The sequence below is a fragment of the Perognathus longimembris genome, chromosome 15, assembly GCF_023159225.1.
Source record: "Perognathus longimembris pacificus isolate PPM17 chromosome 15, ASM2315922v1, whole genome shotgun sequence".
Taxonomy (NCBI): domain Eukaryota; kingdom Metazoa; phylum Chordata; class Mammalia; order Rodentia; family Heteromyidae; genus Perognathus; species Perognathus longimembris.
This window is the reverse complement of record NC_063175.1, coordinates 54,234,920-54,261,232: the sequence shown is the minus strand read 5'-3', so window position 1 is coordinate 54,261,232 and position 26,313 is coordinate 54,234,920. Positions and strand designations below refer to the sequence as shown.

The window sequence follows — 26,313 nt, the reverse complement described above, 5'->3', positions numbered from 1 at the left end:
CTCTAAAACATGGATAGAATTCCGACAGTCAAATTTAGACATTTCTGAGAAGAAGACATATAGGGTAGCCTCAGATAATGTGGGGAAAATACCTAACAACTCTAACCATAATGGAAATGCAAATCGAAACTACAATGAAGTATCACCTCATTCTAGTTAGAATGACTGTTATCAAAAAGAAGAAAAAAAAAATTGGAGCTCGGCACCAGTGGCTCTTACCTGTAATCCTAGCTACTAAAGATGCTGGGATTTGAGAACCTAAGTTTGATGCCAGCCTGGGCTAGAAAGTCCTTGAGACTCCAATAATAAACCACCACAAAAGCTGGAAATGGACTTCTGGCTCAAGTGGTAGAGCACTTGAGCAAAAATGCTCAGGGGCAGAGTGTAGGCCCTGGGTTCAAACAACAGGACTGACACAAAACAAAGAAAGGAAAGAAAAAAAAATAAAAGGGAAGATTCTTGGCTTAAAAAAGGCTAAGGAAATTTCTTTATTTTTTTCCCTCAATATCGCTAACATTCCAGAAATATAACATTATTTTAGCATGTACTAACTATACGGATAGGTAATAAGAACTTAAAAAAAAAGTAGTGAAAGGTACATAGGTTGATAGCTACTAGTACAATGTTAGCATGTGTGTTTGTGTTTACATAAATACTCATAGTTTTACTTTTTTTTTTTTTTTTTTTTTGGCCAGTCCTGGGCCTTGGACTCAGGACCTGAGCACTGTCCCTGGCTTCCTTTTGCTCAAGGCTAGCACTCTGCCACTTGAGCCACAGCGCCACTTCTGGCCGTTTTCTGTATATGTGGTGCTGGGGAATCGAACCCAGGGCCTCATGTATATGAGGCAAGCACTCTTGCCACTAGGCCATATCCCCAGCCCCCATAGTTTTACTTTTGACACATTTCAACCTTAAATGTAATTTTTTTTCTTTCTCTCTTTTTTCTTTTGGCCAGTCCTAGGGCTTGGACTCAGGGCCTGAGCACTGTCCCTGGCTTCTTTTTGCTCACTTGAGCCACAGCGCCACTTCTGGCCGTTTGCTGTATATGTGGTGCTAGGGAATCGAACCCAGGGCCTCATGTATACGAGGCAAGCACTCTTGCCACTAGGCCATATCCCCAGCCCTTAAATGTAATTTTTTAATAGTTTAAAATTTGTGCAGATACTTGTATATTTCCAAGTGGCCTTTTAAAACTGCAAAAGATGTCCTTTCACCTTTAATACTTTTTGTCTGTAGATATTAAAATGCATGCTGTGGTGAAAAAGTTATGCTTAATTGACAAGATCATTGAGTATTTGAATGAATGTGTGAGTCACGATGGCAAGGTAAGACTAATATCTACACATTTTCAATCATTATTAGTTCTGAAATTAAATTTAGCTGAATTTGGATGAATACTTGTATTTTAAATCCTACGTAATATCTATTAACTATTATTTTTTAAAAATTTCTAAAACGTTTCTGTAAAGGAAAACTAGTCTCAAACTTTCCGTAAGATGTATAAATGAGTACAAGCATATATAAAGCTATTTTTAGTTAAAATTCTTTTATAATGTTTATTTAACTTCACATAATTTCAATGGCAGAGCCATGAGTCCTAATAAGATAACATTAAGGCCCATTTTGTGCTGCCTCGAATTGGGGTAAGTACGGTTGTGCTTTGCCTCCTGGCCAGGCTGTTGAGTGCTTGGTGAAGCCGAGCGTCACGCTCCTGAGGAAGGTTCTGTGTGCAGATCCCGCCATGCGTGTCTCGCTGTCTCAGCAGTCTTCGCTCCTGAGCCTGTTACTCAGAGGTGAGTAACTTAAATGCTTCTAATGGCATCTATCTGTCTATGGTTTAACTACCGGTAGGTAGCATTTACTTCCTGTCTTATTCGTATGATGGGGTTTCTTATTGACTCTGCGGCCCAACAAACGAAAACAGAGAGAGAAAAAAAACCCCTTGAAATGGAAAGTAAGGAGTGCTTTTGTGGAAATTTCCCTCAAATCCTGTTGCATTCTGTGGGAAGTTTCTAGGCCTTTTCAAGCTCTATCTTTCATATACTGAATGGAATGTGTTCTGTCTGTACATCTGCATTTCTTGGTGGGGTTTCTGAATTAACTCCGTATCTCTCTTTCCTTCAAGACATTTTACAGTTGAGCTTCATTCCTTCCAGAAGTAAAAATATTTCATGAAGTTATGCTTCCTTTTATTTTTAAGTTTCCCTGATATTTCATGAAGACTGTACTGTAGTGACTGAAGTTGGAGCACTGTTCTGTCTTCTGTTATTTGATGAAGTATCAAGCACGGATACGTGGTGAGATATAAGGACTTATACACTTTTCATGCTTAATGATTTATTGAAGGTCTCTGTTGCCACCAGAGAGGAGTGGGTGGAAGATTTGACCTAGTGAGTGTGTCTATGCTAGCCATGTATACTCTCCCTTTTGGTTTGGGAAATAGTACGATATCTATTGGCTCAAAAGTTATTCTGAAATTTTACTTGTGAGCACTACTAAGTATCAAGTTTAAGAGTTAGTGCAGTGACTTTTGTCTTTAGGATACTTTGATATGTACCTTTATCTTGCTGTTCTTCTTCTCTGTAATGCTTTATGTTTTTAGAAAATGACAAGCTGTTTAGGGTGGAACTGGCTGACTAGCACTGTCCCGAGACACATCAGTGGACAGCAAGTTTCACGGTCCATCTGTTGTTATACCCATCATAGCGCGTGGACCATTTTTTATATGGGATGTAAAAAGAAAGCATGATTTATTCTCTGCAGACCCAGTTGTAATCTTAAATTTGTTTTTAGTGAAAGAAATAAAGGTTGTATTAGACAAAATGTTGATTTACTTGGTTGTTTATTTTTATGAAATAGGTCCGTTCATCCCTCCAGTGAGCCTTCTTCACCATCAGTCTTCAGTTTGCCCGTTTCAGTTTTTAGAAGGTAAGGGCTCTGTGTCTCTGATTTTTTTTCCTTTCTTTTGATACTGGGGCTTGAAATCTGGGCTTGGGCTTTGTCCTTGAGCCTCTTTTGCTCAAGGCTAGCACTGTACCACTTCAGCCACAGCACCACTTCCAGCGTTTTCTGAGTAATTTATTGGGGATAAGAGCTTGTCTCACGGACTTTCCTGTCTGGACTGGCTTCAAACCACAATCTTCAGGTGTCAGCCTCCTGAGTAGCTAGGATTACAGGAGTGAGCCACCAGTGCCTGGCTTGTCTCTGATTTTCTTAAAGAGTAACGTAGTGTTACATACAGAGAAATTGCAATATAATTTGTGACAATTTTTGTTTGTGTTTAAATCACATAATATGTGCTTTCCTGTTTTCTTCACAGTGGTACTTCAGAGCTTTCTAATTTGATCTCCTTATCACCAACTCTTTATTTTGATATTGTTCAAATTTATAGCAAGATTGAAAGAATTGTACAGTGCGCTCCTCTATACCCTCAGCCTTGAGTCAAAAGTGCTAACATATGGGTTTTATTCCTTTCTCCTAATATGTATTTCTGTTTCTTCGGGCACTTGAAAATGAATTTTAGACATTTTCTTTAGCTTTTTCAAAATGTAGCTCCAATCACGATCATGCCTTGCATTAGATATCTTTGTTTTTGAGACTTTTGAAAAAATACATTAAGTATGCAAGTCATAAAAATACAGTCCATGTATTTTTTTGCCACAATAAGCACACACATATAGCTAGCATTCAGATTAATAGACTGTTACTTCTAGACCACAAAGCCCTTTTGCATTTCCTCACTTCTTCCTCGCATCCCCAAATACCTTATTTTATTTTCCATTACTGTGGATGAGTTTTGCTGGATTTTGAACCTTATCAAGAATGCAATATTAGATCTGGCTTTTTTTTTTGTTCAACTTGGAGGCATTCTTTACCTGAAGCAGTAGTGAGTTAATTCTTCACTGCTGACGTTGTACGTTTATTTTCTCTAGGTACCATCTGCCAGTGCATGTAATTGGCCACCATGTCGTGAGTCCTTACTCCATAGTTTTGCCGCTAACTGCTGATTGCTTGGCCTTGAAGCCGGTGTCCGACATGCTGCGAATGGCCTGGAACCTGTCCTGGTACCATGGCAGTGATAACCTACTGAAACAAACAAGCTCTGAGACTAAGACCCCAAAGTAAGCGGTTACCTGTGGGAAAAAAGCACGTACCATTAATTAGATGTTGCTCTTTCTTTAGGTCAAGTAATTCTTACAGAGAGTATTATCTTTTGAATCGAGTGTAACTGAAGATCATCATTTTTACTTTGTTTTAAAGATTTCTTGTGTCTGTATAAAAAAAGCTGTTACACTAGGGCATTGATCTATAAAAAGATTGCATGCTATACAGTTTTAAACATTATACAAAGTTTGTTTTGTTAATTGGTATAAGTTATTTTGAAAAGTCCCCTGGGATCGTGTAAAGCCCAGTAAGTGTAAGTGGGGGGCGTTTTCACTTTTTAACGTCTTAGTTCCAGCTCTGCCTTGTCTGAATAAAATTAGTACACGTGCCAATACAAACATTTCGGATGCTCATCCTAACCTACAGAGTGGACATATCCACCAGCACGAGCTTTTATCTATCTATTTGCGTGTGGCTCCTGGTTCCCTTGTGCCTAGGTTTGCAGACGCGCTGCTGCTGTCCCCAGAGGACCTGCTCACTCTGAAGATCACACACACGGCCAGCGGGCTGCAGGACTGCCTCCAGTCCGTCGTTCAGGCCGCGGCCCACAGGGACGTGAGGGCTGCTGTCACCAGGATGGGTTTCTATCTCCTGAATGACAGACTGTCTTTAAAGAGCGCCGCCGGCCCGTGTGGAGTTACCTTGAAGTCCTTGGCTTGGCACACAGTGCTAAACAGGTCAGTGGAAGCTTAAGGCTGCAGCTTTCAAAGTCTTGGACTGAATTGGATTTGGGTTCCTCGCAAGCCTTTGAAGATAAGAGTGTGGGTTCTGGTGGTTGCTATCATGAGAGAAATACTTCTTATAGTAAGAAAAACTCCAGGATTTTTTTTTTTTAACCTATCTAATGATAATAGCAAAAAACAACTAATTTAGTCTATATTTTTGGAAGGCAGCTATGCTCACCACTATACCACCAACGCTAGTCTATAGTTTTGAAAAAAAAAATATTATCTTCATTATCCTGGCTTAGATTTTTCTCACAAAAGTAAATAATTGGGATAAGGCATGAATGAAGGACTCTGAGTGTTTATTCCTGTCTATATTATAAATGAGTTGAGACGTGAGTGGATTGATAAATAGGTTTGACAAACCTGCCAAAGGCTGCTTTGTTTTGATTTTGTTTTGTTCTCAAGTAAATTATCTCATTTTTCTTGTTACTCTGAATCTCATGAAGTTGATTGCTGTGTGGAGGTCCTTTAATAGTTATTCAAAGATTCTGGTTGTAAATTTAGCCCAATTTAACTGGTAGCAGATGGTCGCCTTTGAAACAAGACTGATAACCACTCTGAGCAGTTTTTCATTTCATTCTTCAGGTGACTAGTGCAAAACATTTAACTTTCTCATTAAGCACAGACGGCGTAGTTTTCAACTCTTAGGTTCCGTGAGCTTCCAAAACATGAACTCCTTCACTTGGCTTCCCTCTGACAGTAGTGTGTGCAATTAGGCCTTTCCAGTGCTCTGAGCCAGCCAAAAGCTGATGGCTAAGTTTACAGGATTTTTGAAAGGTGATAGTTGAAAGCATCTACCTTCAGAAATTATGTAAACTTATTTATTACTATTAGCTTATACGAAAAGTAAAAGTTGTAAATATGAAAAAGTCATCACATTCTAGCTATTTTACAACACCTTACATAGGCTTTTGAAGTTACGTACATCTACTAGATCGTTTATGGAAATGCCACGTCATTGTGTGGTACGGTGCGCCTCTTCTTGGCTCACGTTGCATTGTGACTACAAATTGGTCTCTAGTATCCAGGCCATGTAAACTGGCAAACCCAAGTACATCAGCCCCCTCTCCTGTCATTGCTGCCCACTACAGCATGCACGTAAACTTGACAGGTTTAATAAACAGGATACTTTTCTGTTTGCCAAAATGAAGTTTGGTGCCAAAGCCCAACAGTGTATTTTGATTTGATTTTTGAACTTATGTTTTAAGATCATTATATATTTATTTTCCTGGTGCGAGTGATAACCACAGAAATAGTCTGCAACACCACAGTGAAGCAAAGGTTCTCACCGTGTCGCTCCGTGGAAGCCTCAAGGGTAATTCACATGGCAGTCTGGTAGTGACTGTATGAGCGGGCGTGTTCATTTAACTTTGCTTCCTTAAACAATTGAATATGAACATTGTTTACATAGAATTTACAGTACATTCTGAATTCTAAATAATGTAGCCATAACTTAATGTGGGAGGATATGCATTAATTGTATGTGAATACTTTGTCATTTTATGTAAAAGACTGGAGCAGCTACAGATTTCATTACCAGTGAGGAGTTTGGGATCAAATTCATCACGTCCCAGATATATATCCTCTTTTATTTGGTTCATAGTTGACTTGCTTTTTGTAACACAGACACTATTGCCTACTATAAAATATTTTACTAAGGTATATATATATATATATATATATGCACATATATATACTTTTTCATAAAAATTTTAAAAATATTTTTACTTCCAGAAATATATGTGTAGATAGGACACTGGGAAAATTGCTTAATTTTGCTTTTACATATTTGAAAAAAAAACACATTAAATTCTTTGGCCAGGTTAGATAAAATGAATCAACACTTTAAAGGGAAAACATGTTTATATATACGACAGTTTTTGGATCCATTCATCCAGTGAGGGGCATTTGGAGCGATCCTAACGTTGGCTATGGAGAATAGTGCTGCAGTGAACATGGTTGTGTGGGCAGCATGTTTGACATTTTCCCCCTTACCTTACTATCTTCCGTTCTTCCTAACTAGTCAGAATCTAGCTGGAGAAGAACTTACCCTACACATCTAGAGACAATACCTGTCTTTTTGGCATTCCTTCAATACTCTTTCTGGATTTAGTATTTGTTCTGTTATTTATCACTTCTGGACTTTTTTCCCTCCTACTGACTGAGGTAGTTGAAGGCAGGCGCCTTGTTCCCCTCCTGTTTGTATTTTCATTGCATCTGGACACTGTCTCATAAAATAGTGTGTTCAGGAGCTGTGCTGACTGCATGTACCCCATGAACAGTGACAACGTATAGTTTAAAGAGCTAGAAACCACAATGAATGTCTTGTTTGTATAGGTTTCTACAAGTGCTTCCTGCTTGCACAGAAGATGAGAAACTGCTAATAGATATCATACATTTTCTAAACATGTTAATAAAAGTACAAAGAAAAAATCCATCAGTAGTACTTCTAAATTGGATTCTAGAATTACTCCTTAGACATGTAAGTATTGTTAAAGAAGTTTGACATTTTGGTTTGAAAGCAGTTCATTTGTAGGGATGATTTATATTTTGGAAAACGGTATTTTGTATAGCCTGTTCTTAGTGACGTAGTTCTTGTCTTGTAATGAGTGAATGGCTCCAGTCTGGCCTTCCTGGTATGATTGTGAGTGTATTTGTTAAAATGCGATGCTACAGAGAAAATGGCCCATCCAGTCTTGGTGTCGTTGTAACAAAGCCTGCCTGGATGAACTTTTTGCTTCTACTGCAGTCTTCACTGGAGACCTGTGGGGTAGGTAGAGCTTCGTGGGGAATGTGGAAGGGTGGATCGCAGAGGAAACAGGAAGGACCCCCTAACGACAAGATCAGAAGGCATGGACAAAACAGTGCTTAGGCTTTACATAAAAGCTTATTTGCCTTGCAAGCCCCCTTTGGTCCCATCTTCCTTAAAATTTAATTTTGTTTCATTTGTGAATTAGCATATACAGAGAAAACACAAAGATAATTTGTTTTGATAATTCTGTACATATGTACATTGTAATTTGAACATGTTCACCCATTATGTTCAGATTCTTTCTTTTTTTTAAGCAATAGGAGGTTTCAGTATGCTGTTGTTAGCTCTCTCTGTGTGTGTGTGTGTGTGTGTGTAAAATAGGTTAATCCATTTCATTCCTCAGTATTCCTTTTTATCCCTTCTTGCACGGATTCCTCACCTGACAGTCTAGCTTTTACATTTATGGTCCCTTACTTATTACTGTTTTTCATTTTTATTTATCTTTGCCAGCATCAGGGTTTGAACTCCGGGCCTTTTGCTTTCTTGGCTAGTTCTATACCAATTGAGCCATGCCAGTCTTTTTGTTGGTTACTTTGGAGCTGGACTCTCCTGTACTTTCTGCCCTGACTGGCTTTGAACCGTGATCCTCCAGATCTCAGCCTCCTAAGTAGCTAATATTGTAGGCATGAGCTACTGCCATCTGGCCTGAATTGAGGTATTTTCATGTTTTTAGTTAGAGAAACAGGATAGATTTTCCACAGTTATGGTGCTACCAGTAGCAGAACTCACCTAAGCAAGTTGGTTCAGGTATTGTGCCTGCTTAGTCATGTGTATTGGTATACTTTTTGCAGGGATAATTTGTAGGAAAAGGATTTTATATATATGAGTAGATGTGCAAAGTATTATAAAACAATTATAATGTCTTGATTCAATACCCTCATTGTTTAGAAATTATATATAAGACACAGAGTTAAGCACATTGGTTTTTGTAGTTGAGTGAAATGTCATTGATTATCTAATAGTATAAAAAGTTTATGGTTGAAAAGGAATCACATGTTACATAAAATGTTGACTAAATGTACTAATTAGGTAATAAGACTCATAGTTAATGTAGAACACAGCAACAGGAACTTTTATAGGAAACAGCACACACATGACTCAAATAGAGACATTGAATTTTTCACAAATTTTCCCAGGGTCCGAACCCACTATTAGACCTGCTGGTTCTGACGGACCCCCAGGCTCAAGAGGAAGCCGACGACATCCGGACAGCGGTCCGGCAGCAGCTGCAGAAAGAACTGATGGCTCTCTTCAGTACCATGCTGCTCAGCTTCACGGCCGTCACCGACAGGTACCATTTCTATCTCCGATTGGATGGATACATTGGTCCTAGAAGGTTTGCTTTTTCCTGCAGAGCTGCCATGACAGGCAGACGACCCGCTCTTACCAGTCAAGATGGGAGGGAGTCTCATGACCCTTTTAGCGCTAATGGTTTCTTTATGATTCTTCAGGGTTTTCTGCCTATAAGCTTATATACCATTGCAGATGGAGATACATAGTTTTCTTGCTTTCTTTCTAATTGGATGTCTGTTCTTGTTTGCTGGCCTTTGTGGGTTGAAGAATGGTGCTGAGAGAGAGGAGAGAGTGAGCCTGCCTGTGCTTGCGGCTGGCCCGAGGGAGGAGCTTTCCGCTTCTCACTGTGACGTTCACTGTGCGCTGCTGTAATGTTGGAGAAGCTCCTTTCTACCGCTACACTGTTCAGTGCTTTTGGTTGCTTTTATGGCAGATTGGACTCGGAGTGGTCTCCTTCAGCGCTTTGCTGCCTAAGCATCAGAATCATACCTGAACTTAGGCTTAGCTACTTAGTTTTGGAAATTTTGTTTTTAAAAAGTTCTCTTTTGGTGATTCTGTTCTGACAGTTTGCTTAATAAACTCTTTTTTTTTTTTTGGCCAGTCCTGGGCCTTGGACTCAGGGCCTGAGCACTGTCCCTGGCTTCTTCCCGCTCAAGGCTAGCACTCTGCCACTTGAGCCACAGCGCCGCTTCTGGCCGTTTTCTGTATATGTGGTGCTGGGGAATCGAACCCAGGGCCTCGTGTATCCGAGGCAGGCACTCTTGCCACTAGGCTATATCCCCAGCCTTGCTTAATAAACTCTTTGAAACCTTCTATTTTATCTTAACTTTTTAGGGAAAAAGTAGCATGTACACTGTACTCAGTTTAATTTTTTTCATGACACTGAATGATTCAAAGTATAATTTCAGCATCTGCCAGTTAAACACATGTAAAAGGTACATTCACTTTTTATTCCAAAATTTTATTTATTAGCTGGCAATGCCGATGTCAACTTATATGCAGTCAATGTAATTGTCACTTACACTTTACTTCACATACCCGGAAAATCCCTGTGCAAAGAGAACATTTCGTCCAGTTGATTCCTAACAAACACCCGGAGCTAGAATGGTGGTCTGTTACTCCCTTTGTACGTATGCTCCAGCTGATTTTCCCTCTTCTCCTTGCACAGGAAGTGCTTGGAACTTTTTTACGTTTTCCAAACACAGCTGTCCCTGAAATTGCTCCAGTGTCTGAGGGTCACGGACGCTCCTCATTTCTATGGCTTGCCGTCCCTGGAGCGGACCGTACGCGGGATGGCTCACCTCACCACGTTCCCCGGCTGGAGCGCACATTCTCCTCACACAAGGCCTCTTGAAATCTGTGTGAGGTACTTGTCAGGGCTCCTTGAGGTAAGTTACAACAGCCACTTGTCAGGTCACAGCCGTTTCCTATTTCTTATGGCAAGCATATGTGCATTATATAGTATATATTATTTTTACATGTTATTTACTATATATGGTAATTACTACACAGCTTATCATGATGACTAAATGCTTTCATAATTTTATTTAAAATGTCAGTAGGATCATTCGTATGAATATTCTCATTCTTGAGAAAAAGTAAGGTTGGCTTCTTTAGGATAGAGGATTTCACATCACAACCATGTTTAAGATATTGGAAATTGAAATAGTATTGGAAATTGAAATAAATGGCTTAGTTCTAGGAAAGAAATAACAGGTGAAAAGCAACGGTCTCATTCTGAATGTAATTGTCTTTGAGGTATTATCTTTTTTGCCATTCCTAGGGCTTGGACTCAGGGCCTGAGCACTGTCCCTGGCTTCTTTTTGCTCAAGGCTAGCACTCTACCTCTTGAGCCACAGCGCCACTTTCAGCTTTTCCTGTTTATGTGGTGCTGAGGAATCGAACCCAGGGCCTCATGCACGTGAGGCAAACTCTCTACCGCTAAGCCACATTCCCAGCCCTGAGGTACTATCTTTAGCTAGGGTATGGATAAAAATTATAGCCACTTTAAAAATATTATTTTACAGTTATGTAAAGCTTGATTAGGAAAGCTTGATTCAGAATAGACAAAGGAATTTGTTTGGTACTTCCATATACATCTTGAGAAGAAAACCTTTATGTCTTTAAATTAAATGATAGGAAAACAGTATGAAGAAAGCTGTCACTTTATTTAGGAATTGTAGCAGAGGCACATTTAATCTTGAGATTTGTTGTTGTTGTTGCAATTATTTTATCAATTAGGTAAATAGGTGTCCTTATTTTCCTTACAAAGTTCATGTTTTTAAGAATAAAATCAGAGCTTGATGCTGTGGCTCAGGTATTATAATCCTTGCTTACTTGGGAAGCAGAGATTGGAGAATCGTTTCTGAGGCCAGCCCAGGCATAACAAGTTAAGAGAACCCATGTAGATAACTGATGTTTGGGCTGGGTGATAGATACCCGTTATTCCAACTGCTGCTGAAATACACTGGCAGGGCACAATGGCACGCACCTGCTTCCCAGCAACATGGTGGAGCACAGATAGGAGGAGTGCAGTCCAGGCTGGTCTGGGCACAAACCAAAACCCTACCTCAAAACTAACCAAAGCAAGTAGGGGCCAGAGATGTGGCTCAGGTGATAGAGTACCTGACAAGCGGAGGCCCTGTGTCCAATCCTCAGGGCTTCAGAGAATAAAGTAAAGCATATGCAAGTGGACATGGGATTTGTCATTGTCAACCCAGCACATTTGCTTCACGATTTCCTTGTGAGTAAAGATGATTCCTTTATGGGAGGGGGAATCTTTTTTTTTTTTTTCATTTGCATGTTTTGTTTGAAAATGTTTATACCAGAACGGTGAAATTAAATTTTAGAGAGAATGGATATCATTATTTCAGTTACCAGCAGTTTATTATAAAAGGGAGATATGGAAATTATTTACATGATGAAAGATCTCAGAACTTCCATGGAATGGGCAGCTTCACATGATGCCATTTCAGTGATGTATTCACTCGACATACTTCCCAAGAATGTCACCATCCCTAAATAAGAAATAATCCTTGTCATCTAGAACTACTTTGGTGCCTCCATATTCTGGAAGAAGAACTTTATCACCCACTTTCACACTAATTGGCTGAATCTCTCCACCCTTTCCTTTAGAGCCTGATCCCACGGCCACTACTATGCCTTGCAATACTCTTCCTTGAGACTTTTCTGGAAGCATAATGCCTCCTTTGGTTACAGTTTCAGCTGCACTCCTTTCAACCAACACTCGGTCAAACAAAGGGAGAAACTTCCTAAATGCTTGTCTCTCACGGTCGTTTGCACGGGGGAATCATTTTTTAATATCTGATTATTTTGGTTCTGTATGGTGAAATTTAAGTATAAGTATTTACTTATTGTCCTTCTAAAGATGTTTAAGCTATTTAGGATTGATGGTGATAGAAGAATAGACTATGCTAAGTTTTCCTTAAAATTAGTTTCTTGATATATGTAATTCCAGAGATCCAAGTTAAAGATCAAATTGAAAGGAGATAAAAACAAAGATCATAGTTACCACAAATAAGGAAGAACATCATTCCAGAGATGTTAGTTCCACTTGTAACTCCAAGGAAGAAAATAAGGACTTGATAATTTTTAATGTAGTCACTTGGCAAGTTACATTTTTAATTAAGAAAATTTCCAGTAAATACACTTGGGGAGAGTAGTAGAACCCCTGGAATGGTCACCACTTTTCTTCACCACCACCCCCCCCCCCCCCCCCGCCGGTCAGTCTTGATTTATTTATGAGGTATAATTTCAAACGATTTGTAAAAATCAACTTAGACCAGAATGGCTAAATTATCTGCCAATAAATCACTTTTGTGTGTGTGTGTGTGTGTGTGTGTGTGTGTGCGTGTGTGTGTGTGCGTGTGTGTGATCTACTACTATGTGTGGTCTACTATGTGTAAATTAAGAAAATAAAGTAAAACAAAAAGAAGCCAATGTTTGACTAAAGTAAAATGGCTCAGATGGACAGACTGTATGATGAAGAAAAAACATTGAGATCTTTTGTGGGTAAACTGACACATCGTAAGTTGCCTCAGTGAAGAAAAGAAGTTGTTTTATCCTTTGCCTTACTATTTTTCCTTCAAAAATAGCATTCTTTTTTAAAATTATTAAGTATTAGGAATTCATGTGATCCTGTCGTATTGAATGTTTGTATCTATTGCTAAACTATGATTTGATAAGTCAATGGAAAAGTTATAGAGTTATCCTGTGCACCACCAGAAATAAATCCACATTAAATTATACATGTATATCGTTCAAGGCTAGCACTCTACCACTTTGAGCCACAGCACACACTTCCGGTTTTCTGATGGCTAATTGGAGATCAGAGTGTTATGGACTTTCCTGCCTGGGCAGGCTTCAAATCATGATCTTCAGATCTCAGCCTCCTGAGTAGTTAGAATTATAGGTATGAGCCACTGGTGCTTGGCTAAAATTGTTTATCTTTTGTGTTCCAGGTCATTACTTCCTTTTATGTGGAGCGTGGAGGAAATGCTACGTCCTTCATGGGAAAAGGAGTCACAAAGAGCACCATTCTTTGCTTGCTCCATTTGTCCCATGAGATGATGGCCCAGGCTCCAAGCTCGGTGAGGACATTAGATGCCGCCCACCGTCGGAACAGTTCCTTGAAAAGGAATGTGTTATATCTTAACACATTTCAACCTTTGTGCTTGCTACATGGAAATGTTTCTTTTTACTTTTTACTTTTCTTTTTAGTTGACAAAAGCTGTTCTTGGCTACTGCCTTTCTTACAAATTGTATGCTATCCAATTCACATTTTATTTGAAACTTGTTTTGGTTGAAATCTGCCTTCACTTGAACAGTGTACTTGGGCTAAATCATGAGAAACATAGTTTCCATAGGAAAATTGTTAGGCGTAACATTTTAGGAGAAGCTGAGATTTTCATTTGCATTGTTTTAGCCAAATAATAGATCGAAACCAAGTCTTAAGTACATTTTGACTTCGTTTTGATCTTTAAAAATTTAGCATTGTTTCAAACTCAGTGAGATTTCCTAATGTGTTTTGTGTTTTGTTCCTGCCGTTCCCCCTCCCCGTCTTTCCACTCTAGGAATGGATGTCACTTTGGTTTTTGCCTTTGGGTACTCACAACGAAGAGCCCTCTCCTACTCAGCAAGGGCTGGCCTGGTTAATTCCATTATGGGTTGATCGGGACCCAGAGGTCAGTACAAAAGAGATCCAAGTTCATTGTATTGAGACGTTTTAAAAAAGAATGAAACAAAATATAGATGCTTACGCATCTTTGCGTTATGGTATTATTGTAATGACTGTAGTTTACATTGCGTTTAGCCCTTGTCTTAACTCAGGATGCCATAATGAAGTACTATAGGACTTAGTAACTGAAATGAGAGAAACTTATTTTCTCATAGTTTTGGAGTTTTGGGGAAACCCACTTCATTGTAACTTTCTTCCCTTGATCCTCCAGAATTCATACCCTTAGTTCCCATAAAACGTTCATTCTTCATCAATAGATCCAAACATTTTCAACTCACTATGGAATCAGCTCTTTAGTTCTGAAACACAAAGTCTTATCTAAATATCGCCAAACTCAAGTATAGATTAGACTTTAGATATATTTCTTTGTGTGTGTGGGGGAAATCCTCTCCAGATATGAATTTGAAGCTATGTAACTTAGGTTCCTCTAGCTATAATGTAGAACTTCCTAAGATAAACATTCCTAGTCCATAAAGGAGAAATAAGAAAGAAGGAAGCAATTATCATTCCAAGCAAGCCCACAAGCTGTCAAGGTGAATTCCATTATTTCTTAATGTTTAAGATCACTTCAATCCCCAATTTCCCACAGCTTTGTGGGTGGCCTTACCTGCTTCAGAACCTTCTACAAAAGCCCCATATATGCTGCTGTTTTTAAGGTCATTAAGCCGGCCCTCAAAGCATTGAGCCAAGGTCACCTTAGTCCAACAAGCAGCTGGACTAGAAAAGCAGGACTGCCACTTGAAACCAGGAGTAAGCCCTCTCCACGCCCTCCCCCCCCATCCCCACTTCTGTGATGAGAACAGTGGCCCCGAGGATCTCCGTTCACTTCCGGGGTCTTTGTTCCTTTCCTTGACAAGCACAGATCTGCCTGTGTCATCGAGGCCACCCTTCGGCCCCCATCCTTCCGCTCCACGTTCTCTGCACTCGGCAGCGCACACTGGCGTCCTCTTTCTATTGTAATCAGTTCTCTACTTTTGCTCCTACTGACATGCCTAACAAACACTCAGACCTTCTTCTGGAATGGTTATTCAGCGACATTCTCCATGCTGTCTATAATAACGTCTCATTTCTTGCTTGGCTGTGTTGAGAATTTTTTTTAATTCCCTGTTTTTGTTTTCTTAATTTCCTGTCCAAATTATCTCTGTACTTGGGTATTTAGCTATAAGCACCCCGGAGGAACCAAGCCCTCCCTCACCACATTGCTTAGAAGCCTTCAAACTTCATATCCAGTTTCTCTGTCCATAAAGCCCGCCCCCCACAGAACAGTAGGAGGGGGGTACAGGGAGAGGAGGGCTCAGCCAAGGATGGCTGAGGGCCCAGAACATGCTGAGCAGCAGGGTGTGCTGGGGTTCACCTCGGTGCTGCGCGGGACGCGAGCCCCCTGTCCATCTCCAGGAGGTGCCTGCCCTTTGTGGTACTCAGCAGGTCACATTCAGAGGGTCTTGAAACGTCCCTATTGACTCCACTGTGCACTTTTGGGGTTCATGTTATGACCACTCTCCGAGAAGCCACTCAGATATGAAGCATTGACAAACAAGTTGAATCTTGGAGGGTGAAGAATGGTCTAGGCGATCGTTGATGGGATTCCTCCTATGGTACATAGGCAGCGAGGGCAACCCTTGAGAATAAGAAGCAAGAATAAGGGGCAGAAGAAGTGGAGCAGAACTCAGCCATAGTTTGAAAAGAGACAATTTTCTTTTAAACGGGATAAAAGACAGATAATAAGTGGGGGAGAAGAATGATTCTATCTCTGCCTGTATTGATTCTTGTTCCACTAGTCTCCACGTGATGCATGTACCCAGAAGGATGTTTCCTTTTCTCCAAGGCCCCCAGTTTTAGTGCAGTGACCCCCCCACCCCACTCCTACAAACGCCATTTCACCTTAGCATCCCCTAACAGCTCTGTCTCCAAACAGTGACACTGAAGAATGGAAGCTCTAACATAGTTTTAGAAAGTCACAAATCAGTGCCCTTTGAAATCAAATTAACTTAGATTTACTCATTAAAAATTAAGAGAAAAAGATAGCAAGATGTGTCACTTTCAGTCTACCAGTGGAAATTTATTGGAAAAGTCCAGTCATCTTCAAAGAGTCTGCATGCTGGAAATTATGTTCAGAAGCCTAGTGACATTTAGGTGCCCTTTAATGGAAGAGTACCATTATAATACGAAATGTTACATAACTTTGTCTTTTTTTTCTATTTGTCCATGGATTTTTGAGCAAGAAATGATTAAATCCTATTTATTTCTACACATAAAATTTATAGAAATTTTTGATCTGCATTCAGAGATCCTATTTGCTAGGCACTTGTATTATGCTTGGGCTTCTTTTTTTCCTGAATAATTACTTATTATTTATTCTCAAAGTAATGTACAGAGGGGTACAGTTTCATACGTAAGGCAGTGGGTACATTTCTTGTGTAATTTGTTATCTCCTCCCTCATTTCCCCACTCCCGCCTCCCCTTTTCCCTCTTCCCCCCCACGAGTTGTTCAGTTGGTTTCACCAAGACAAACGACTCCAAAAACAAAACCATTTGATGCTTGGACTTCTTGGCCATGTTATAACTATTCTTTTTACCTGGTGGCTGTCTTCAAAAATATATTTTGGAATTATAATTCATAAATTCACAAAAATACATCACTTGAATAGCAGTAGTATTCTGACAACTAGAGCGTACCACATCATTCTTACTTAAGACATTTTAAAAAAATAATAATTTTGGAAAAAAGAATAAAAGCCATGAAAAAGTTTCCAAAAAGTTAAAACCACTTATTTGGACCAAAACAAAAAAAACCACTAAGAACTTTAAAAAAGGTAGAAAAAATAGCAGGTATCCTTTTGATGCCTGAGGAACAAATAGAAATTGTGTTCTAAAATTGTGTAAATGCTAGTGTTCCCCTTCAAAAAAGGCCTGGAAACTGTCATTTCTGCGCTTATTTGTAGCTACCTATTTTCAGCCTTATGTGACATTGGTTTATATTATTGTGTGCTTTAGTCATAGCTTTATTCATTCATAAACTTGTGTGCCCTTTAACATTTGGGTTTGTGAAGCCACTGTGGTATTTATGTTGTTGTTTTTTTAATTTTGTTTGTTTGTTTATTTCTTTATTTAGGCCAGTCCTGGGGCTTGGACTCAGGGCCTGAGCACTGTCCCTGGCTTTTTTTTTTGCTCAAGGCTAGCACTCTGCCACTTGAGCCACAGCGCCACTTCTGGCCGTTTTCTGTATATGTGGTGCTGGGGAATCGAACCCAGGGCCTCATGTACACAAGGCAAGCACTCTTGCCGCTAGGCAAGAGTGTCGTATTTATAAAATTAGGACTAAAGTTCACATCAGGAAGTGGAGTCTCCGCTTTGACCTCCCTTCTTTAACGCGGCAGGTGAGGTTCACCGCGCTGGGATTAGGATCAGCACTGACCACTCTTGAGGCTGGCTGTGTGGCCTTGGCGAGCAGCTGTCAGAACATCTCCGGTGGGCTCTGGGGCACCGTGCTGAACATTCTTCTGGACCAGCTGGAATGCAGCATGGTGCGCCGAGAGGTAAGTGTGCCTTTCACGCAGCCGGAACCGTAGAAATCCTGTGCAACAGAGCATATATACATTTTGTGTAACGCATGATGAGTGTGGTGGACTGACTATGGACTGCTGCTTTTTTCTGATTGTGAAAAAGCAAAATAAAAGGACAGAGAATGAAAAAGGTATTTACATCGTGCTTTATTGTGGTTAGTCAAACACGTGATACTGCATATTTAGTGTGATAACAATTGCTTATTTTTTTCTTGCCTGTACTGGGGCTTGAACTCAGAGCCTCCTACTCTCGTTTGGCTCTCTTACTCTTATCTTTGGCTCTTCACCTAGAGTTTTTTTGCTGGTTGTACGGAGATAAAGGTCTCATGGATTTATCTTCCCAAGGCTGGCTCTGAACTGAGATCCTCAGATCTCAACCCCCTGAATATTTAGGGTGTAGACATGTCACTGGTGCCTGGCTAGAAAATAATTTTATTAACTTAGTATGTTGCTAATGTTTGTGAAATTTTAACGCACATAGGGTGTTTTCAAAATAGCATTCTTTGTCAGATATATCACACAGTTTGAGAGGATAGGTAAACCCTACTTTGTGATTTTTTAAAAAAATTGTTAAGTTCTGTCAAAGTAATGAGTCATATGACTGCTTCAAAAACAATAGTTATGGACTGGGAATATGGCCTAGTGGCAAGAGTGCTTACCTAGTATACGTGAAGCCCCGGGTTCGATTCTTCAGCACCACATGTATAGAAAGCAGCCAGAAGTGGCGCTGTGGCTCAAGTGGCAGAGTGCTAGCCTTGAGCAAAAAGAAGCCAGGGACAGTGCTCAGACCCTGAGTCCAAGGCCCAGGACTGGCAAAAAAAACCCCAAAACCCAAAAACAATAGTTATATAATTCTTAGAGGGTTTTGAGGACAATAGTGGAACTGCTTTGGAAGTACATTCCTTTTCCTCCCTCTCTCTCTCTCTCTCTCTCTCTCTCTCTCTGTCTCTCTCTCTCTCTTTAAATTTATGCTGGTACTTGTATTTGAACTCAGGGCTTGGGCACTGGCCCTTAGCTATTTCTGCTCATGGCCCATGCTCTCCCATTTGAGTTACAGCTCCACTGTCAGCTATTTGATGTTTCATTGGAGATAAGAATCTCATAGACTTTCCTGCTCAAACTGGCTTTGAACTGCGATACTTACATCTCAGCTTCCTAAGTGCCTAGGGTTATAGCTATGATCCACAACACCCAGCTGGAAATATATTTCTTTTTTTTTTTTTTTTTTTTTTTGGCCAGTCCTGGGCCTTGGACTCAGGGCCTGAGCACCGTCCCTGGCTTCTTCCCGCTCAAGGCTAGCACTCTGCCACGTGAGCCACAGCGCCGCTTCTGGCCGTTTTCTGTATATGTGGTGCTGGGGAATCGAACCTAGGGCCTCGTGTATCCGAGGCAGGCACTCTTGCCACTAGGCTATATCCCCAGCCCGAAATATATTTCTTAAATGGCACCAGATAGTTTTTGTTTTGCATGAGATAAAATTCCTAAAAAGAGAAAAATATGTATGGTCACGTCACAGTCATGACTTAATAAGAAATGCAGTTAGGCAACTCAGTCCATAGAATTGACCAGAGATACAGCTTCAGTTATTAGATTATAATATGTTGGTTATTTCAGGGATGACAACAAGATGGCAGTATTGACTTTTGTTTTTATTTTCAGGCTGCATTTATTTTTCAGAATCTCCTTATAATTCCAATGCCTTCAGAAGTTATAAAGGATTATACTTGGCAGGTAGGTGAAACAATTATCAACCTAGTGTATTTGAGATTAATTAATGGTAAGCTTTCAGCATGTGTATTTAGTCATTACTCTGTATCCAGGTTCTACATCCTTGGATTCAACCAAACAGGGATTGAAAATACAATGAACGAGTATGCACTAATGTGTTTTACCATTGTTCTCCAAACTCTGTAGCATACCAATTTTTACATAGCATTTTCATTGTATTGGGAATTATAAGCACTCTAAAGATTAAGTTGTATTGCAGAATGTGTGTAGCTGATATGCAAAAAACTGTGTTATAATTTAATAAGGGACTTTAGCATCTGTGGAGTTTGGTGAGAATAACAATCCATCTTCTATAGGTAATGAGAAAGACCGTGTTTCACTACTGATGAAACTGTATGTAAGGCATCAAAATCTCTTAAATATTAAATATAATATTAAATATTAAATATAAATATGTAAATATTTTCTTATCATTCTTGTCTTTAAAAATATTTCTCTGTACTGTTAAAACTCATTAAAAATAGCTAACACACAAAGAAAGTTAACATGGTATATATAGTAGGGTATTCTTCTAGAAAGTTCTTACCCAGAGAGATGGAAGAATCTTCAGAGGCTCCTTCTTGGCCAGTCTGTGTTTTAAATGAGAAAACAAAGAGCCTGGCGTGTTTGCCAGTAATGGCATTGAGGTCCCAGTGAGGAGGACTTCTTCCGGTTGTTGGCTGGGATCTTTCCACAGCTGCAAGTCCAACCAGTATGGCAGCCACATATTCTGATGAAGTGGGTTTCCAGCCTTAAATGATGGGTTTTAGGCCTGTCATTTTGTTGACGGTCCACATTCATCCATTGTGTGTGTGTGTGTGTGTGTGTGTGTGTGTACTTACTTGTGTATTCATGTATTCATTGGCATGTGTATGGGGAGTGTATTTGGTGTATATTGCGGGGGGGGTATGGGGGGGTATGTGGAGCCTCAACAGAGTACAGACACGATTCCTGCCTAGACGCTGACGGCCCCTGCCATCCAGAGCGAGAGAGAAGAATAGCTTCCAGAAGTGATGTCACATTTGGTGATGTCACATCTTCAGTATTTGATTAAATAATAGAACATTATTGCTTGGTGAGATGAATACACTTGTTCTTGCTTTTGTTTTCAGACTTATGATAGAAATTGAGTTGTCATATACACATTTTCTTACATAAAAAGAACTATTTTGAAACAAATAAAAATATATATAAAGTTTCAGAAAAAGTACAGTTTTTATGTACCCTTCATGTAGATTCCCAAAATGTTACATTTATCATATTTGCTTTGATTTTGTCAGTGTGACATTTTCTCTCTGAGCTGCTAGAGAATCTTAGACATGTTTCTTGTTCCCTAAAGCTGGAATGTGGATTTCCTACAAACAAGGACTTTGTCTTCTGTGATCACGATAGTGATGATCAGAATGAGAAAATTACTGAAGTTTTTCCAACTGCTCTAACACCTTCCTTTATAGACAAAAGCAAACCTATCTAGAATCTACTTCATATAGTTGTCATATCTATTTAGCTGCATTCATCTGAAATTGTTTCTAAATCCTTATTGTTTATAACCTTAGCACTTTTAAAGTGTATGCAGTTTAGTTTTTATAATGATCCTCAATTAACTTATTTGTAAACAGGATTACTAAGCTATTTATGATTGTGTTTTTATAGTCTTTATTTTTATAGTCTTTATATTTGTTCATTTTCAAAAGAATTCTTCTTGAAAGCATTGTCTGTTCTTCAAAGATGGAACTCCTACTTTGCTTCCAGTTTCTTTTCACTGAGAGCCGATGAGTGTCGTGCAGATTCATCCCAGGACTGAGGTCCTTTCAAGTTAACATTCTAGTTCATCCTTGAGGGCAGTGCTTTCATTCGGTCGGTTGGAGTTCTGTCTGCCATGACACATCGCTGTTCTGTGCACCTGTACTTGCACTCAGCACCTGGTGACTTGAGTTTGCAGTCTTAGAGTGCCGCCCTCTTTAGCTCCCTCGGCAACGCGGCAGACCATCTGGCAGCTCCAGATGGTCAAGACTGTGGGCAAGACTGGAAAGGAACGCTCTAGAGAGGGCCCCTCGCACCATTCTGATTCCCACACTAGGCCACACCACAGCCCCATCAATTGCAGACAGATCTGTGGAGCAGAGCCTGCTGCATGCCTGAAAGGCTTCTTGGTTCTGGGCGTCATACCATTAGTCATCTGTGGAGAGCTGGGTCTGCCCAGCTTTTGTGCCTGTGCCTGGCTCGGCTCCATTGCTGTGAGTAAGCTCCATTGCTACTAGGAGACTTTGGTATGTGGAGAACTGGGATTCAACTTAGTTAAAATGAATCCAATACAAAACTAAATAATGGTTCTATAAAATAGGTTACAGTTCATTTGGTTTTCTTTTGAGAAGTTAAAAATATTTTCCGTGCATTAGTGGCTTGAACTTTTTTTTTTAGAAGGAATTACTTTTTCAGGTGATCAATGCCAATAGTGACAAAAAGCCGAGGGTTTCTCCATTCCCTGGGACAGGCTTACAACCCTGATGTGGAGTTTGTTCAGGAGGACCCTTAGGAATGGAAATTGTAAGCTTGCAGTATGTTCATTCCTTCACTGCTTCAATAGCAGTGATCACTCACCTAGCCACAGGACTGTCAGACTCTCCAGCGGTGACCCTTGCTGTTCCTCATGTTCTTGGCGTCTTTTAGAAGTTGAGTAAGCAGAAGCTAAGGTGTCCTTACCCGGTTCTTCTTTCTCACTTCTGAATGTTGGTCTTTGCTGGGTTTATTTTTCACTTTGGCTCTGGGATGGCTGATGATGTGTACAGTCTCCCCTGACTTTCCCCATAGGTTGATACTGAACTTTGGGAGCCAGTCACTGCCTGTGGTGTCACGTGTTGAACTTTGGGAGCCAGTCACTGCCTGTGGTGTCACGTGTTGAACTTTGGGAGCCAGTCACTGCCTGTGGCGTCACGTGTTGAACTTTGGGAGCCAGTCACTGCCTGTGGTGTCACGTGTTGAACTTTGGGAGCCGGTCACTGCCTGTGGCGTCACGTGTAATCTGGGCTTCACTTGCTTCTCTCTACTCCCAAGGCTTGGCCCAGTATTCAGAGAATCAGAAACTCCTTGGTAACTTACATATATGGACGTACTGTGTGTATACATATGTATGTACGTACATGTGTATTGTATTCATACACGTGTATTATATTCGTATATACATAGTTTGAGAAATCGATTTGGGTGACTCCTTTGGAATTCCTATTTATTTTTCTTCCATCGTGGGTCCATCTCAGAGCTCAAGTTTATCTAAGCTGGGAACACCTCTGCTCTTCCATTAGGACCCTGTTTCCCAGTAATCATCCTCGGAGCGGCCATCCCCCCTCCCGAGCCTCCCGAGTTCTTGCTGGTTTAAAAGTGCCCTGGTGGAGATGCGCTGTGCTGATGCTGTGGGGGTTTCCGGCAGCAGGTGGAGGCAGATCCTTCTTCAGATTCCCGCCCCGCTGTCTTCGCAAATCAGTGCTGTTGACCACAGTTGGGGGGCCACCACTCTCTAGCTGTGCTCATCACCCTCTCCTCTGTAGCAGTGGTATGACAGAACTTTATGCCTGTGCATCTCTTTTCATTTCTCACGCTCGACACGTAGTGAGCTCCTTGATTTGGAGTCTTACACGTTCTTTTGGCTCTGATCTATTTCTTCCTTTTTCTGTGTGTATGGTTTGGCTCTCCAGTGGCCCCCAGAGGCCATGTTTGGAAGGTTTGACAGACTCTACCATTTGAGCCATGCCCCAGCCCAGTGTTGCTTTTTAGGGTCAGCTTTGATCCCCCTATCTACGTCTTCCAAGTCGCTGGGATTTCAGACTTGAACCACCTTGCACACGCCTTTTGGTTGACGTGAGATCTCACTTCTTTTTTTTTTTTGGCCAAAGTTGGCCTTGAAACGTGATCCTTCGTAGCTGTGATTACAAGCATACACCACCTCAGCCCAAAGGCGATACCTGTGAGGGATGTGTTTATATTTTGGGCATCCACCTGGCTGCCATACAATTTGCCACAGTCGTCTACCTTGCCCTTCTGCCATGATGTTTTTGTCTTGTTCAGTTCTCAATGGAGCCAGCTATCTGGCCGAAACCTCTAAATCTCTGAGCCCAAATAAACCTTTCCTCCTTTAATGTGATTTATGCCAGGTATTCTGTCAGAGTAATCAAAAACTAACCAAACACACAACATTCCATTTTCTCTTTGCCTGAAGCATATGCATCCCATTTTTGGCTCCTTGTACTGATTTTCTCTGTCTCCGTATCTTGTGTAGTGTTCTCCCATAGACTTTTTGTATTGTCTTCTGGGATATTAACTCTTTTGCTCATAGCTAAGTAGTTTAGATTTTATTTTTTTATTTTTTATTTTTTTATTTGGCCAGTCCTGGGCCTTGGACTCAGGGCCTGAGCACTGATCCTGGCTTCTTCCCGCTCAAGGCTAGCACTCTGCCACTTGAGCCACAGCACCGCTTCTGGCCATTTTCTGTATATGTGGTGCTGGGGAATCGAACCTAGGGCCTCGTGTATATGAGGCAGGCACTCTTGCCACTAGGCTATATCCCCAGCCCAGTAGTTTAGATTTTATATCCCTCACTGTGATTTGTTTTGATATGTTGGCTTTCTAAAGCTGATGTTTCCTTTTTTGTTAGGAAGAAGAAAACGAGAAAAAATATATTTTTAAAATGTGTTAATTCAAAGATATATACAATTGGGTTGATAAGGTTCCGTGGTGATTTTAAAATCCAAGGAATAATTATAAGAATTCTAATATCCTATTGCATTTTTACTTCTCACCACTTTGAAAATACTAACAACAAAAGAAAGCTGGGTTTTAGAAGACAAGCACACTGGTAACCCCTGTCCTAGCAGCAGTCTCTGCTCTATCAGGTGCTACGAGCATGGCTGTGCCTCAGGAAGAATAAAGATAACAGGGATGGAAAAGCTCTTGAGGATCTATAAATACTCAGAAGCTTAGTCTCCTTTCAGATTGATTGTGCTTATCTTTCTTTGCCTAGAGTCATTCAACCTTTGTGAATTTAGGACCATAGTTATAAGTGATGCGGGAAGTTATTATAGACAAGATTTTGGAAAAAGTGTAATATATATATAATACAGTGTTACAATTATTCTAGTCATCACTCTGAAATGTATTTATAAATGTAGTTTTTGTACCACTTCTAAATTTTGTATGAGTCATGTGTTTTATTAGGTAGTTAGAGTGAGTTCAGCTAGTATACTCTAGATTTCTGGATTTTGGTTTTGGACTTTTTTTGTTTTGCTTTGCTTTATTTTTTGATACTAGAGATCAAATTTAGCCCCATACTTGTACTTCTACCTACTCTCCAAGTACTCTGCTTTAGAACTACAGCTGTATCCTTTCATCTTGCTTGTTAATTATTTTCCTGAATTTTTAATGAAGGTTTTAATTTGTGATGTCAAGCTTTTGTGTTTCATGTGTTTGACAAGTTTTGTCCAGTTAGGAGTAGCTTCTTTAAAAGACAGAACATTATAAAAATAGAAATGGTAAGAGAGGCTCCTTTGAATTTGAGTAAATTGGGTAGTCCATAAAAGGACTACAGTGGGCTGGGATGTTGCTCACTGGAAAACCCCTTGTCTAACCACTGCCTAGCCAGGACCCACTCTGGTTTTGAACTTGAGAACAACAGAAGGTCACATTGCCTATAACATAGACCTTGGTTCATAAATGGGAGCCTATGACCCTCTTGTGCTTTTTTTTTTTTTTTGCTTCTCCTACTTCTAGACCTCTGAAATTAAACCAACTGTTAAAACAATCATGTACACAGTATTCACTGATTTTACTTTTCATGTAAATGGTTTTTATGAAAGGTAGGTCCACAGTGCTGCATAAATGTATTAAACACAGCGTAGCAACTTTATTATCATAAAAGGCGTTTAAATTGAGGAGGCTTAATTGTAATGATAATATCTTCAGAGTGAAATGTTAATGGACGCTATTAATATTGTTAGCATTCTTCGTGGGAATTGCTAATATTGTTAGTGTCATTGTACCTTTCACTGCGGGTACTGTATCTTTCTGAAGAACACGTGTTAGTGTCCCTCTGCCTGTCCTGGTGATGGGAAGTATGAGAGACATGAAAGGTCACTTCTCATGGTTAAAAGCAAACACTGAGTAGGGTTTGCCATACCTTTTTCTTTTCTTTTTTTTTTTGCTGGGTGGCACTTTCCAACTTTTCTTTTTTCTTCTGGTATTTTTGTTGTTGTTGTTGTTGTTTTTTTTTTTTAATTTTTTTATTATTAATTGAACATAAAATTTTTTTTACAAGGTGCTGTGCAAAGAGGGTGCAGTTACATAGTAGGGCAGTGTGTACATTTCTTGTGATATCTTACAACCTGTTTTCCCATCCCTTGTCTAGGTCAGGTAGACCCATATGCAATATACAATGTATCAAGCACATATACAATGCTCACAGACTTGGTCTCTACTGTCTCTCCATCTCCCTTTGTTAACAGTCATATATCAGGGAGATCATGCCCCTTTGTTTTCTGTGTTCTAGGCTTGTCTCACTCAACATTATTTGTTCGAGTTCTGACCATTTCCCTGCGAATAACAATATTTCACCATTCCTAATCGCTATGTAGTATTCCATTGTGTATAAGTACCATATTTTTTGGATCCATTCGTCTGTGGAGGGGCATCTGGGTTGTTTCCAAATTTTGGCTATTGTGAATTGTGCTGCGATAAACATGG

General features: G+C 40.1%; 2 protein-coding genes across 3 annotated transcripts in view; one reads left to right on the top strand and one right to left on the bottom strand.

The window, feature by feature from the left end:
* Positions 1 to 26,313, top strand: part of Rttn (rotatin) — a 120,964-nt gene that overhangs the window by 45,274 nt on the left and 49,377 nt on the right. For both annotated transcript variants that reach the window (XM_048363150.1, XM_048363151.1), the window contains exons 20-32: positions 1,237 to 1,325; positions 1,676 to 1,793; positions 2,201 to 2,297; positions 2,860 to 2,928; positions 3,933 to 4,121; positions 4,602 to 4,841; positions 7,230 to 7,374; positions 8,841 to 8,995; positions 10,166 to 10,385; positions 13,479 to 13,607; positions 14,091 to 14,201; positions 17,632 to 17,790; positions 19,477 to 19,548. In XM_048363150.1, the coding sequence (XP_048219107.1) occupies positions 1,237 to 1,325; positions 1,676 to 1,793; positions 2,201 to 2,297; positions 2,860 to 2,928; positions 3,933 to 4,121; positions 4,602 to 4,841; positions 7,230 to 7,374; positions 8,841 to 8,995; positions 10,166 to 10,385; positions 13,479 to 13,607; positions 14,091 to 14,201; positions 17,632 to 17,790; positions 19,477 to 19,548 (1,793 nt within the window). The remainder of the gene's footprint in view (positions 1 to 1,236; positions 1,326 to 1,675; positions 1,794 to 2,200; positions 2,298 to 2,859; positions 2,929 to 3,932; positions 4,122 to 4,601; positions 4,842 to 7,229; positions 7,375 to 8,840; positions 8,996 to 10,165; positions 10,386 to 13,478; positions 13,608 to 14,090; positions 14,202 to 17,631; positions 17,791 to 19,476; positions 19,549 to 26,313) is intronic.
* LOC125364244 (10 kDa heat shock protein, mitochondrial-like) lies at positions 11,830 to 13,043 on the bottom strand. Its single transcript, XM_048363730.1, has 2 exons — positions 12,994 to 13,043; positions 11,830 to 12,281 (listed from the first exon to the last, which is right to left on the bottom strand). Exons 1-2 carry the CDS (start codon positions 13,041 to 13,043, stop codon positions 11,981 to 11,983), a joined length of 351 nt encoding a protein of 116 aa, XP_048219687.1. The 3' UTR covers positions 11,830 to 11,980.